Here is an 11775-nt window from a genome sequence, read left to right as displayed (position 1 = left end):
AGTCCCCCCCCCCCCCCCTTCCCCCCGCACCTGCTCCACCCGTACCGTGCGGACTCGAGCCGGGAGTGTAGCAGTTGCCGGCACCAGTGGGATAGCCATGGCAGAGGGAGACGACCAGAGTGATGAGGAGAAGCACTGCTCCACCATGCACCACCATGTTGCAAGTCAAAGGTATTGCAAGTCAAAGGGTCCCAAGAGACGAATGCTCATACAGGCAGTGGGTGCGGCTGGGGGCAGAGTGGCTGGCTGGAGCTGGCTGGTCACGAACAAGATGTGGGGCTCGCACCGCAGCTTGTGGTCGGACAGGCAGAAAAGAGCAGTCGGGGGGGGGGGGGGGGGAAGGAGTCGGGCCAGAGAACTGATGTGGTGTTCACTTCTCCACCGAGCCGGTGGACAGACGGGCGGCAGCAGATGATGCAGGCGGGCGGGCGGGCAGAGGTTGGGAGACGGACGGGCCGGGCGCATGGCTTGAGACGGGCGGAAGGGCGCCGCCAGAAGAGGGAAGGAGGGGATCGCGAGCGGTGTATGCTGCGTAGGAGATGTAGGGTGAGGGTGGTGTGGGCGGCGGAGCAGCAGTGTGCGCGAGGGAAAGGTACGCGGGGTGCTTCTCGCGCTGGTTGACGATGAGCTTGCCCGACGACGACTCGTAGCCCGGGTTGGAGAGCGAGTGGCGGCGGAGAATGTAGAGCATACAGACCATGGGGGTAGCCTCGAGAATGATGTAGTAGAGGCCGACGAACCACCAGTCGAGGTTGACGTGCTGGTGGATCATGGCGTAGAGGACAAAGCCCGAGCGAATGACAAAGAAGACGGTCACCACAGTGGCGATGGACGTGATCTTGAAGAGCAGCTGGGTGCGGATCTTGTTGAGGGCGAGCTTGCGGATGACGACACGAAGGCGTGCGCCGTAGACGGCAAAGCAGGCGGCAGTGATGAGATACATGGACGCCGACGAGACAATGACGGCGTTCTCCAGCTTTGTCGACCGGCGGTCCTCGTTGTAGCCGTCGTTGCGAGCAATGATGCAGTTGGTGATGACGCACGCACCGTAGGTAGCGTACATCATCACGTTGAGGGTGACAAAGAGCCGGGCGTGGCGAAGCTCGCCGTGGTAGATCTCGACGAGGAGGAAGAGGAGGATGAGAAAGGCCGAGAAGAAGAGAAAGGGCGAGACGGTGTTGGCCACAAAGAGCAGAGAGGTAGGTATGCGGGCATCGGCAACGGTGATATACTCGAGAATGCCAAAGTAGACCACACGCCCGCCACATCCGAGCATGAGGAAGAGGTAGAAGAGTCGCTGCCACAGGTGCCCGCGCTGCTTCATCTGCTTGGCGAAGCACAGGCCACCAAAGACGCCCACCACGCTGTAAACCACAACAAGCACCGCAGACACAACTGCCCAATGCCACCGCAACTGCCGGTGGTTGTGCATCCTCCCCCCACCGGCTCGTCAAGTATACCCGCTCACGCCCACAGGCGGCCTTGGAACGCCGCCGGCACGAGCCAACGCCGTCGTCGTCGTCGCTGTCGCCCCGCCGCCCGAACCACCGTGTGACTCACGGCTCCACATGAGGTCACACACTACCTATGCCTGCAGCAAATTTGGGCCGCTTTTTTTTCCCCAGCTCAGCCGCGCCCTGCTCCTGCTCGCTCTGGCCCATCCACAAACACATAAATGACGATCTCGATCATGTCACAAGGCCAAGCACAGGCCGGTCGGTAGGCTTGCGCACAGCCTCGCCTTGGCACGCAAGTCAGCAGTTGGGGAGCAGCAGGCAACGCGGAGAAGAGGGAGAGGGCAAGCCGTGGACTTGTCAACGACCACCAGCATAACGGCAGCGGGTAGTCCTCCGCATACACACAAACACGCAACAGACACAGAGTGAAGGCCAAGGTAAGGTAAGGGAAGGGAAGGGCAGGGCAGGAGGGAGTATGCTCGAGGGAGGGGCGTGAAATGGGCACATTTTTTTCCGTCAGAGTCGTCGTCAAAAACCCAATGATATTGTGGCAACAAACCACTTGCCCGATTGGTTGCGCATTGGCGACGAGTTGAAGAATATGGAACGTTGGCGGTTGGCGCAGAATTGGACGGCATTCCTCTTGAAAAATCAAGAATGAAGCTTCAGCTTGTGGGAGCCTTTCTGCTCCTGACCATTGCGTGCGCGTCCGCGGACCTCTACATGCACAACCCGCGTGGTAGCAACAACCGCCTCGATGAGGACAACCGGTACGTGTAGGGTTGTCGCAAGTCGCCCGGCCGTAGTGGGCCGGGTGCGGAGGGGAGGTTGGCACGTGCACAGTGCTGTTTCTGTGAATCTTCGTCGGTTTGGGTGTTCTGTTTGCCCGCCCATGGGCCAACCCAGAACCGGCTTCTTCGGCGAGAAGGATCTTCCCCCTGGTGAGGGGCATGGCACGCCCGGTGCTTTGGGAGCATGGCAAGGCCTTGCGTGTGATGTGACCGGAGTCAGACCGCCTGGGGAGCCCCATAGCGGTACATGGGCCCCTGCGGCTGGTGGGGGAGCGGCCCCTTTTTTTGGCCCCCGTCTCGCCCGGTTGCTGGTCGTTTGTCGTCCCGCCACCTTTATTCCGCGGGCGGCACATTGCGGCGACATTGGCTCCCTTGGCCCGGAGGGCGCCCAGGGAGGGTGGGAGCAGTGCAGAGCAGGGGGCTAGTGTTGGAGATGGCGTTAGGGGCTGCCACCGGTGTTGTGCGCCTGTACCCAGCCCGCTTGGCGCATGACGGCGACCTGCCGCACCATTGCCAGTCGGGGTGGGGGAGGGGCCTGATGGTGAATTTTTTTGGTAGTGGCAAGGGCCAGGGAGTCCGACTCACAGGAAGCGAGTGCTTGGTTGAGAGAACAGGAACCGCAACGACGCGAACCGTCTGTTCGACTCGCAGAACAACAACAAGGGTGGGTACAACATGAACCAGATGGAGTACTACGGTGGCTCCGAGCTCCAGGTGGAGTGGACCAACCAGCACTCGTGCGGCGACGCCGCGGCCGAGTGCCAGATCATCATGCAGTACATGTGTGAGGACAACAACGGCGGCATTGGCATCCGTAACGGGCAGCAGCAGACCCGGATCCCGGAGAACAAGGACAAGGACCACAAGTACGGTCGCCACGAGTCGGCGTCGTACTGGGCGGACTGCAAGGCCCGCCAGCGCAACCTTGGCCTCTTCCTCGCCGACCAGAACATCCCCGAGGATGCGACTGCGATGCGGACTCGCCAGAACAACGACGAGAACGCCAACAACCGCCGCCGTGGCTACGAGTGCCCGGAGGAGCGCGACTACTACCCGTACTGGCATCCGTCGCCGTGGAAGGATGTCGCGATCTTCACCTCGCGCTCGGACGAGCTCTGCCCGATGTACCGCGCCGAGTCGCAGAACGTCAAGGGCAAGCACTACTGCACCGGTCTTCGCGAGGAGACGCCCGGCAACCCGATCACCTCGGGCTCGGCGATCAACAACCAGGCTGAGTGCGAGGCTATTGCCGAGTTTGAGTGGGTTGAGGCGCCGGCCTGGGGCCTTCCCGCGCCGGCCTGCTTCCCGGACACCATGATCAAGTCGCGGATCAACCACCTCGGCAACGGCGACGACGGGTGGCAGAACCGCTACGTGTGGCGCCTGCCCGCCGTCTCGCGCGAGCAGGTCTGCGTCTTCCGCATGCGGTACAACATCACCACGATGGACTACGACGGCTGGAACACGTACGCCGACATGAACGACAACGAGGACAACTACGCGTGGCAGGGCGACCCGACGGTCAACGTCGGCTCCGATGGCACCGACATCCTCCTCAAGCTCCGGATCTCGACGGACCAGATGGGCCGGACCTTCCAGGACCGCTCGTCGACGTTCATCGTCAAGCCGTCGCCGGTCGAGGGCCGCATCATCAACCTCAACGTCATGGGCCAGCGCGGCAACATTGTCCAGAACTACCCGTCGGTTGAGTACGACTACGTGCCGACCATTGTGCGCGCCACAACCTCGACCTTTATTCACCGCCAGGTGACCGGCTCGAACACCACGCCCGACGGTGCCGGCAACGGCGCCGACGAGACGGACCGCTCCAACTTTGTTGAGCTTGCCAAGCCCGCCGAGGGCGCGGTCAAGACGTCGGCCGGCAACTACCCGGCGTACGCCGAGAACATCACCATGTTCAACCAGCCGATCAACAACAACGCTGCGTACGACATGGTCATCCACTGGTCGACCTACTCGCTCAACAACGACCAGCAGAACGAGGCCAACCCCTACCAGGACCTCGGCCTCATGCGCTACAGCTCGCCGGCGACCTACGAGTTCATGGCCACCCGCAACAACGACTTCTCCAACCGCTCCCACAAGGGCCGCATTGAGGTCAGCAACGACAACAGCGCCTCGCCTTCGCTCGACGCTGGCAAGATCGCCCTCATCGCTGGTGCCTCGGTCGGTGGTGTCGTCGTCGTCGGTGGCGGTGCCGCCTACGTCGCCACCCACCGCTCCATGTTCTCGGGCATGGGCGGTGGCGCCAAGGCCCCTGCCGGCTACGCCTAATCGCAGCTTCTTTTGCTCCAACAATGAAGAATTTTCACCAATGCCCGTCTCTCTGCCCGTCCCCGGCCTTGTCGCATGTGCGAACAAGGTGCCGCCGCCGCACGTGAACAGCGCGATGACATCCTCCACTGGGCGACCACACCACTGGCACCAGCACCAGCACCCCACTCCAACACCCACCCACACCATGCATGTACGGCGCAACGCTTCCCCCTTCCCCCTTCCCCCTTCCCCCTTCCCCGCACCCACCTACCTCACCGCCTTGCCCACTCCCACCCCACCCTGCAGACCCTCCTCGTCGCAGCCGTGCTTGCAGCCACGGCAGTGACCTTGGCCAACGGATACTCGCTCTCTGGAACCATCATCAACTACACGGCGTACCCCATGACGCTCAACCACCTCAACGTGACCGCCGGCAAGTGGGTCCTCCAGCCGGCCAAGACCATCGCCCCGGGCTACCAGTCGTCCTTTGCCACTGATGGCGGCTTCCTCGCCGCCACAAGCGGCAACTTTGTCTACTCGGTCGCTACCGGTGGCCCGCAGATCTACTTTAACTGGAACGTGCCCACCGTCGGCGCCTCAACGTTCACCCCCGTCGCCATCCCGCCCAACGTCGTCCACTTTACCCCCGGCCACGACTCGAGCGGTACCACCGTCACTGTCAGTGTCTACCAGGGCGCGACCGTCGAGGTCGAGGTCGACAGCGATGAGGCCAAGCCCCAGCTCAAGTGATCGAGCTCGCCCCTCTGCCGATGCGCGTGCACATGCCACGCACACACACACCTACACACACACACACACACACACACACTCACGCACGCACACACGTATTGAACACATCGGCACATACTCTCTCTCTCTCTCTCTCCTGCTCTCTCCGTTTGTTCATCATCACCGCCCGCTGCTGACAAACGGGATGTACGAGATGGCGTATGAAGAGAGCGAGGAGGAAGCCGATGACGACGACGCGATTGACGACGACACACTGGACGATGACACAGTTGATGACGACGAGGTTGAGCTCCGCCGCGACGAGATCGGACTGAGCCCGGGCGAGGCAAGCGAGTAGCGTGAGAGCGCCGCGTACGGATCCTGCGCCAGATACGAGCCGGGCACCGTCAGCGGCGCCGCGTTGCTTGTCTCCTCCTCCCAGCTGTTGACTAGCTCGGCAGCCAGCGCGTTGCGCGAGACGCCATTCGCTGAGATCCACAGATTGAGCACATCTCCGCCGGCCGCCAGCGCCGGCGAGGCCAAAACCACCGCCCAGTCGTCGTCGTTGTCCAGCACGATGTAGTCGCCGGTGCCGTCGCGGTACTCCACCAACGCCGTCTTCCAATCGACGTCAAACCGCGCAAAGCCCGCCCGCAGAGCCGCCATCAGCCGATCGATCCCGCCCTCGGCCGGCACAAGCATTACCTTGGCCGCTCTCGTTCCCAGCGCAGCCTTGATCTGCAGCCGCCGCTGCCGCGCCGCCGCCGCCCGATCCGAAACAACGGGTCGAACTGCGGCCACATTTCCAGCCCTCAGCGGCTCAAGCGTGTCGCTATCCTTTCCCACACTCGCATCCGCTGCTTCGACCTCAGCGTCGTCTGGCCGATCGCGCCGCATTCTGGTCTCCGCACCGCCGCGAGGATCCGGGCGAGGCAGCCGGCGCTCGCCGGCCATCTCCCGGCTCAGATCGTCATCCAGTCGCACCCTTGGAAGCTCTGTCCGCAGTCGCGGCTGCAGCCAGCCCCCTGCACGATGCAGCGGGATCGAGAGCGCGGCTTTGGCCCTCAAGCCCGGCGATGCCGGCGCGGCGAGCAGGGCGGAGAACAAGGCGTCGACGTCCGGGGCAGTCTGGCGGCGCGGCGAGACCAATCCGGCGGGCTCTGCCCCCCTTGCAGCATCACCGAGTGGACGCCCAGTAAGTATGTCGCCGAGCTCTCCATACACCCGTTTCCGGTCTGTCAGAGACACGTGTGCCTCTAGCCGTCGGCCCTCGCTCGAGAGAGCCATGCCGGCGCCGTTTGAGCCGAGTCCGTTTGAGCCGAGTCCGTTGCGGGCCGCAGCCACAGCCGCAGCAGACCAGGTCAGCGAAGAGGGCAGGGCACGAAGATGGGGACAGGCAGCATGTATGATTGGGGGGGTGGATGGGTGACATGTGTGGTGCAGGCTGTGCAGTTGGCGCTCGATGGGCGTGGTGGGGGCGGGATAGGGCCGGAGATAGGGGCGGCTGTGCCGGGAGAAACAGGAATGATCACAAAACATAGGAGACACACCCCGACACCACGGGCGGATGGGGGAAGGGGACTCACTGTGGGATGGGGTGGGGATGGATGGGGTGGGGATGGATGGGGTGGGGATGGATGGCTGTGACCAGTGGATGGCTGTGACCAGTGGATGGCTGTGACCAGTGGATGGCTGTGGCCAGTCGATGGCTGTGACCAGTGGATGGCTGTCACCAGTGGATGGCTGTGGCCAGTCGATGGCTGTGGCCAGTCGATGGCTGTCACCAGTGGATGGCTGTCACCAGTGGATGGCTGTGGCCAGTCGATGGCTGTGACCAGTGGATGGCTGTCACCAGTGGATGGCTGTGGCCAGTCGATGGCTGTGACCAGTCGATGGCTGTGGCCAGTCGATGGCTGTGGCCACTGCACTGCACTCGGACGAGGCAACCAAGCAGCAGGCAGACGATACGATCTCGTTGAAGAGCACATGGGTTCTGGCAAGGGCAAGGGCAAGGACAAGCGGGTGCGGGTGACGCTCACCGACCCGGATACCATTCTTAACGGTACGCTTGCTGTGCTTGCTGTGGCGGCTGCGGTGGCTGCGGCTGCTGTCGCCGTCCGTCGTCGGCGGGTGAGGGAGGACCAACCGTGGGTGGAAGGCTGTGGCGGTGGCGGGGCATGCAAATGGAAAATGTGTGTGTTTTGGGGGGGTTTTTTTGGGAGGAAGATGTGGCGACTCACTGACGCGGACCGGGTATGGATGTGCATACATGCATGCATGTGTGTGTGTGTGTGTGTGTGTGTCGACGGACAGATCCGAAAAAGTTCAATCGGGCGTGTCGCAAGGCGTATCGGCGGGCGGATACGGATGGCTCGGGCGAGCTGGACAAGGACGAGGTCCGTGTGGCAGTCGATGCTATCTTTGTGCAAGTTGGCATCGACACGCTGACTGACGCTGACTTTGATGACTACTTTAAGGACATTGATGCCGACGGCTCGGGCTTTGTCGACCAGACCGAGTTCCGGGTCCTCGTCCGCCACGCCCTCGAGGCCGGCATCGCGCTCTCGCACTCGTATTCGTCGGCGTCGACGTCAGAAACGGGCACGAGCACGGGCACGGGAACCAGCACGAGCACAGGCACGTCGTCAGCGTCACAGACGGCGTCGTCGAAAGCAGACACGTCATCGGACGCAGCCTCAGCCTCGGCTTCGAGCACGAGCTCGACCGGTAGCTCGGACCACATCCATCGCGGCTCTCAGGCCCGGAAGATCCTGGCCGACCAGGCGCGGCTGGAAAAGGCCTGTGACAAGGCGTTCCGCAGGTATGACAAGAAGAAAAGGCCGGCGCGCTGACGCGTGACGACATCAAGGCCGCGTCGGCCGATGTCTGCCGGCGGTTCGAGATCCCAGACCTGACCGACGACGAGTTCTCGGGCCTCTGGGAGGTGATCGACGTCAACAGCGACGGAACAATCGACAAGCTCGAGTTCCGCATCTTTATGGCCATGATGCTCGAGGCCGGCGCCGAGCTGTCGTCGACGTCGGGCTCGAGTGCGAGCTCGAGCGACAGCTCAAGCTGATGACGAGCCTGCGGGGCGGAGGGCGACGTGGAGCTGCTTGAGGAGGAGAGCGTTCTCGACCACAAGGTCGGCGACGAGGTCGGCGGTGAGAAGGTCGGCGTGCGAAGCGAGCCATTCCATGTCACCGGCGACGTTGGCGGCGCCGCGGAGCTGGCGGGCGGTGACGATAAACGAGTCCAGATCAGCGAGCGTGGGCGCGGCAAGCGCCGCCATTGATGCCTTGAGGTTGACAAGGACGCGGATGAGCTTTTGCTCGTCCTCGAGGAACTGGCTCCGGCGGCGGGCGTCGGCGGCGTCGACCTCGCTCTGCCGGAGCGTGAGCGCAACAGCCTCCAGCCGGCGGACGACGGCGGCACCGGCGGCTTGCAGCGCGGCGGCATCATTGGTCTCTTCGGCCGCCGCCAGGTCAGCCGCAATGTCCGGCGGTGCGTCGCGCGCAAGCCGCTCAGCGCTGGGCACTGGCGCGCGGAGCGCGGTCCGGGCACCGACCAGCGCAGTGTCGACCCAGTACCCGAGGTCGTGGTCTCGTTGCTCGTCAAGGATGCTCTCCATCTCGGCCACGCGGGCGGCGGCAGCGTCACGGGCGGCGGCGGCGGCGTCGCGGTCGGCGGCGGCGGCGGCGGCGGCAGCCTCGGCGGTAGCGCGGGCAGTAGACTCGGCAGCCAGCCGCTGCTCGAGCCACTCGAGACGGGCAGCTTGCTCCTCGACAACGAGGTCGAGGTCTGCGGCGCGGTCTGCGACAGCGGTGGCGTCTAGGCAGGCCGCCCGCTCGGCGGCGACGGCGGCGGCTAGCTCCTCGATGCGGCGCTTGGCGGCCTTGGCGGCCTTGGCAGCCTTGGCGCGCTCGAGCTTGACGAGCTTGACAAGCTTGAGGCGCTTGAGCGGCTCGTCTGACGCAATCTGTTCCTTCTCGGCGGCGAGGTCCTCGGCGGCGGTGAGGGCGTCGGCCATGGCGGCGCGGACGGCGTCGACGGCGGCAGCGGTGGCGTCCTCGGCAGCATCGACCTGGCGCTGGAGCTCGGCGACGCGGGCCTCAAGCGCGGCGGCGTCACGCTCGCGAATGGCGGCGGCGGCAAGCGCGGCATCGCGCTCGGCAGTGAGCGCGTCGAGAGCTGAGGCGTCAAGGCCGCCGGCGGCGACAGCAGCCTCTAGCTGGGCCACCCGGGCGCGGAGATCGCGGATGAGCGCTGCGGCCGGATCCTCGTTGACCACTGCCGAGTTGACAATCCGCTTGGCACGCTGCGCGTAGCGGAGGGTGGAGAGGGTCTCGTCGGCCGAGGCCGGCGCCGGCGAGACCGTGGCGATCATAAGGGTCTTGGCGTTGCCGCCGAGCGCGTCGCGGAGGAGGCGAGTGAGGACCGAGTCGCGGTACGGCACAAAGGCGGCGCCGTCGGAGAGCTCGGTGATGACCCGGCCGAGCATGTGGAGCGACTTGTTGATGGCGCCAGCCTCGCGGAGGCGGAGACCTGCGGCGTGGGTCGAGGCCACTCGCTCTGAGCCGGCGAGGTCGACCAGATGGACCCGCGACTTGAGCAGGAGCGGCGGCTCGTCGCCAGCACGACGAGTCTTCTGCACCACGGTGAGGGTGACGACGGCGTGCGAGCGCGACGAGGTGGCGTTCATGCCGGTGGCCGCAGTGATGCGGTGGCGGAGGCCGGCGTCGATGAGTGTGGCGACGTCGGCGTAGCAGCCAACGGCCTTGGCCGTCAGGCCCTCGACAAACGTGCCGTGGATCGGGTGCTCACGGAGGCGGAGCGGGGTACGTGCGAGCCGGGCGGGCGTGGCGTTGCCGGCCTCGTCGGCAAGCAGATCGCGGATCTGCTCGTTGTACAGCTCGAGGAGCGAGAGCGTGACATCAGCCTCGTACTCTGCGCCGTCGTCGTCGGCCACCGCGCCTGCTGCCGCCGTCGCAGCAAAAAGATCCTTGCACAGCCGCGGGATGAAGCCCGGCGCGCGTGGCGAGCCCACCATTGTGTGCGACTTGCCCGAGCCGGTCTGTCCGTACGCAAAGACCGAGGCGTTGTATCCTGCCATGACCTCATCGACCAGCGGCGCGCCGACAGCGTTATAGAGGGTGGCCTGGGCGGTGGCAGCCGGCGACGGCGGCGGGGCGGTAGCAGCAGCATCGGTGGCATCGGCATCGGCATCAGCATCAGCGACCGGCGGCGGGTGGCGGCCATCAAAGACGGCGTCAAAGGCAAAGACGCGGCTGTTGCTAGGAGTGGACGATGTCGACGATGGCCCGCTACGGGCAGTGCGGGCGGTGCGGGCGGTGGCGGGAGTGGCGGGAGTGGCGGGAGTGGCGGGAGTGGCGGGAGTGGCAGCGGCGGACGAGGGCGCGCTGGCAGTGACGGTGGCCGACTCGGGCGAGGCATGGAGCCATGCAGGGCCTGCACCGCCGTCTCTGAGCTCGCGGCGGTTGAGTGGGCGGATGCGGACGACGACCCGGACGGCAGTGTCCGACGACGCGGTCTTCATCTTTACGTGTGTGTGTGTGGGGTGGTGGTGGTGGTGGAGGGCGGGGTGGCGGGGGGAGGGGTGGGGTCACATGACGAGTTGCGGGCGGCAGGGGAGAGGCGGGCAGAGGGAAGGGTGGAGGGATCGGGCATGGGTATAGGGGGGGGGGGGGGCGAGGTGGCGACAGACGGTTAGACCTTTACTGCTGCTGGTCAAAGACGTAGGTCAGGCCGCACTTGCCGCAGTACTGGCGGTCAAAGTGGGTGGCCATGAAGACACCGGCGTCGCAGTCGGGGCACTCACGACGAAGACGGGTGATCTTGCCGTTGTTGTCGACCTGGTAGTAGGCGAGGACGGCAAGCTTGACCTTCTTCTTCTGGTGCTTGACCTTCTTGGGCGTGGTGTACACCTTCTTCTTGCGCTTCTTGGCACCACCGGCGAGGCGGAGGTTCATGTTGATGGTGTCACCGTGCTCGAGAGCAGACAGCTCCGAGAGGAGCTTGCCATTGAAGGCAAGGACCTGCTCGGCGGCCGGGACGCCAGTGCGGGCGGCCACATCGGCGCGGAACTCGTCAACAGACGCGGCAGTCACGTCCACAGCGGTGGACTTGCCCTGGAACTTGACAAAAATCTGCATTCTCGTGGAGTGCTGTCTTTTCCCGCACACACAGCGGTATGAGGGGCGGAAGACCGAGGGAGTCGTAGGGTTGGCGGTGGGTGGGTGGGTGGGTGGCGGGCGTGTTGACGGACGGAAGGGATGGCGACATCAGACAGCGACGGGAGGGGGAGGGGGATAGGGAGCGTGTCATTCGGGTGTGAGTCTGAGCATGGGAGGGGGTATGGCCATGGTATGGCATAACATAGTGTGCCTGTGTGTGTGTGTGTGTGTGTGTACTGGTGTGGTGTGTGGAGGGGAGGATGTGGTGTGGTGGGGAGGAGGTGATCAGACACTTTGTGGAGGAAATTCAAAGTGTGCGGGGGGGGG

The 11775-nt window shown here is 64.6% G+C and overlaps 6 protein-coding genes across 6 annotated transcripts; 3 read left to right on the top strand and 3 right to left on the bottom strand.

Moving 5' to 3' along the window:
* Positions 1–370: 370 nt before the first annotated feature.
* AMSG_08073 (uncharacterized protein) lies at positions 371–1432 on the bottom strand (the record flags this gene model as incomplete). Its single annotated transcript, XM_013899849.1, has 2 exons — positions 371–467; positions 597–1432. 2 exons carry the CDS (start codon positions 1430–1432, stop codon positions 371–373), a joined length of 933 nt encoding a protein of 310 aa, XP_013755303.1.
* Positions 1433–2097: 665 nt separating this feature from the next.
* AMSG_08072 (uncharacterized protein) lies at positions 2098–4584 on the top strand. The gene is made up of 2 exons (XM_013899848.1): positions 2098–2227; positions 2863–4584. Exons 1-2 carry the CDS (start codon positions 2115–2117, stop codon positions 4541–4543), a joined length of 1794 nt encoding a protein of 597 aa, XP_013755302.1. The 5' UTR covers positions 2098–2114; the 3' UTR covers positions 4544–4584.
* A 127-nt stretch (positions 4585–4711) lies between these two features.
* On the top strand, positions 4712–5390 carry AMSG_08071 (uncharacterized protein). Its single transcript, XM_013899847.1, has 2 exons — positions 4712–4736; positions 4832–5390. The coding sequence occupies exons 1-2, from the start codon at positions 4731–4733 to the stop codon at positions 5273–5275; spliced, it is 450 nt and encodes a 149-aa protein (XP_013755301.1). The 5' UTR covers positions 4712–4730; the 3' UTR covers positions 5276–5390.
* A 2346-nt stretch (positions 5391–7736) lies between these two features.
* Positions 7737–8426, top strand: AMSG_08069 (uncharacterized protein; the record flags this gene model as incomplete). The annotated part of the gene is made up of 1 exon (XM_013899846.1): positions 7737–8426. A coding segment is annotated over one exon (377 nt), but the record flags the coding sequence as incomplete, so codon positions are not given.
* AMSG_08068 (kinesin-II 95 kDa subunit) lies at positions 8325–10811 on the bottom strand (the record flags this gene model as incomplete). The annotated part of the gene is made up of 2 exons (XM_013899845.1): positions 8325–10542; positions 10666–10811. The coding sequence occupies 2 exons, from the start codon at positions 10809–10811 to the stop codon at positions 8325–8327; spliced, it is 2364 nt and encodes a 787-aa protein (XP_013755299.1).
* A 178-nt stretch (positions 10812–10989) lies between these two features.
* Positions 10990–11427, bottom strand: AMSG_08067 (ubiquitin/ribosomal protein S27 fusion protein; the record flags this gene model as incomplete). Its single annotated transcript, XM_013899844.1, has 1 exon — positions 10990–11427. One exon carries the CDS (start codon positions 11425–11427, stop codon positions 10990–10992), a length of 438 nt encoding a protein of 145 aa, XP_013755298.1.
* Positions 11428–11775: the final 348 nt, after the last annotated feature.

The sequence above is a fragment of the Thecamonas trahens genome (assembly GCF_000142905.1).
Source record: "Thecamonas trahens ATCC 50062 unplaced genomic scaffold supercont1.41, whole genome shotgun sequence".
NCBI lineage: Eukaryota > Apusomonadida > Apusomonadidae > Thecamonas > Thecamonas trahens.
This window is presented reverse-complemented; position numbering and strand designations above follow the sequence as displayed.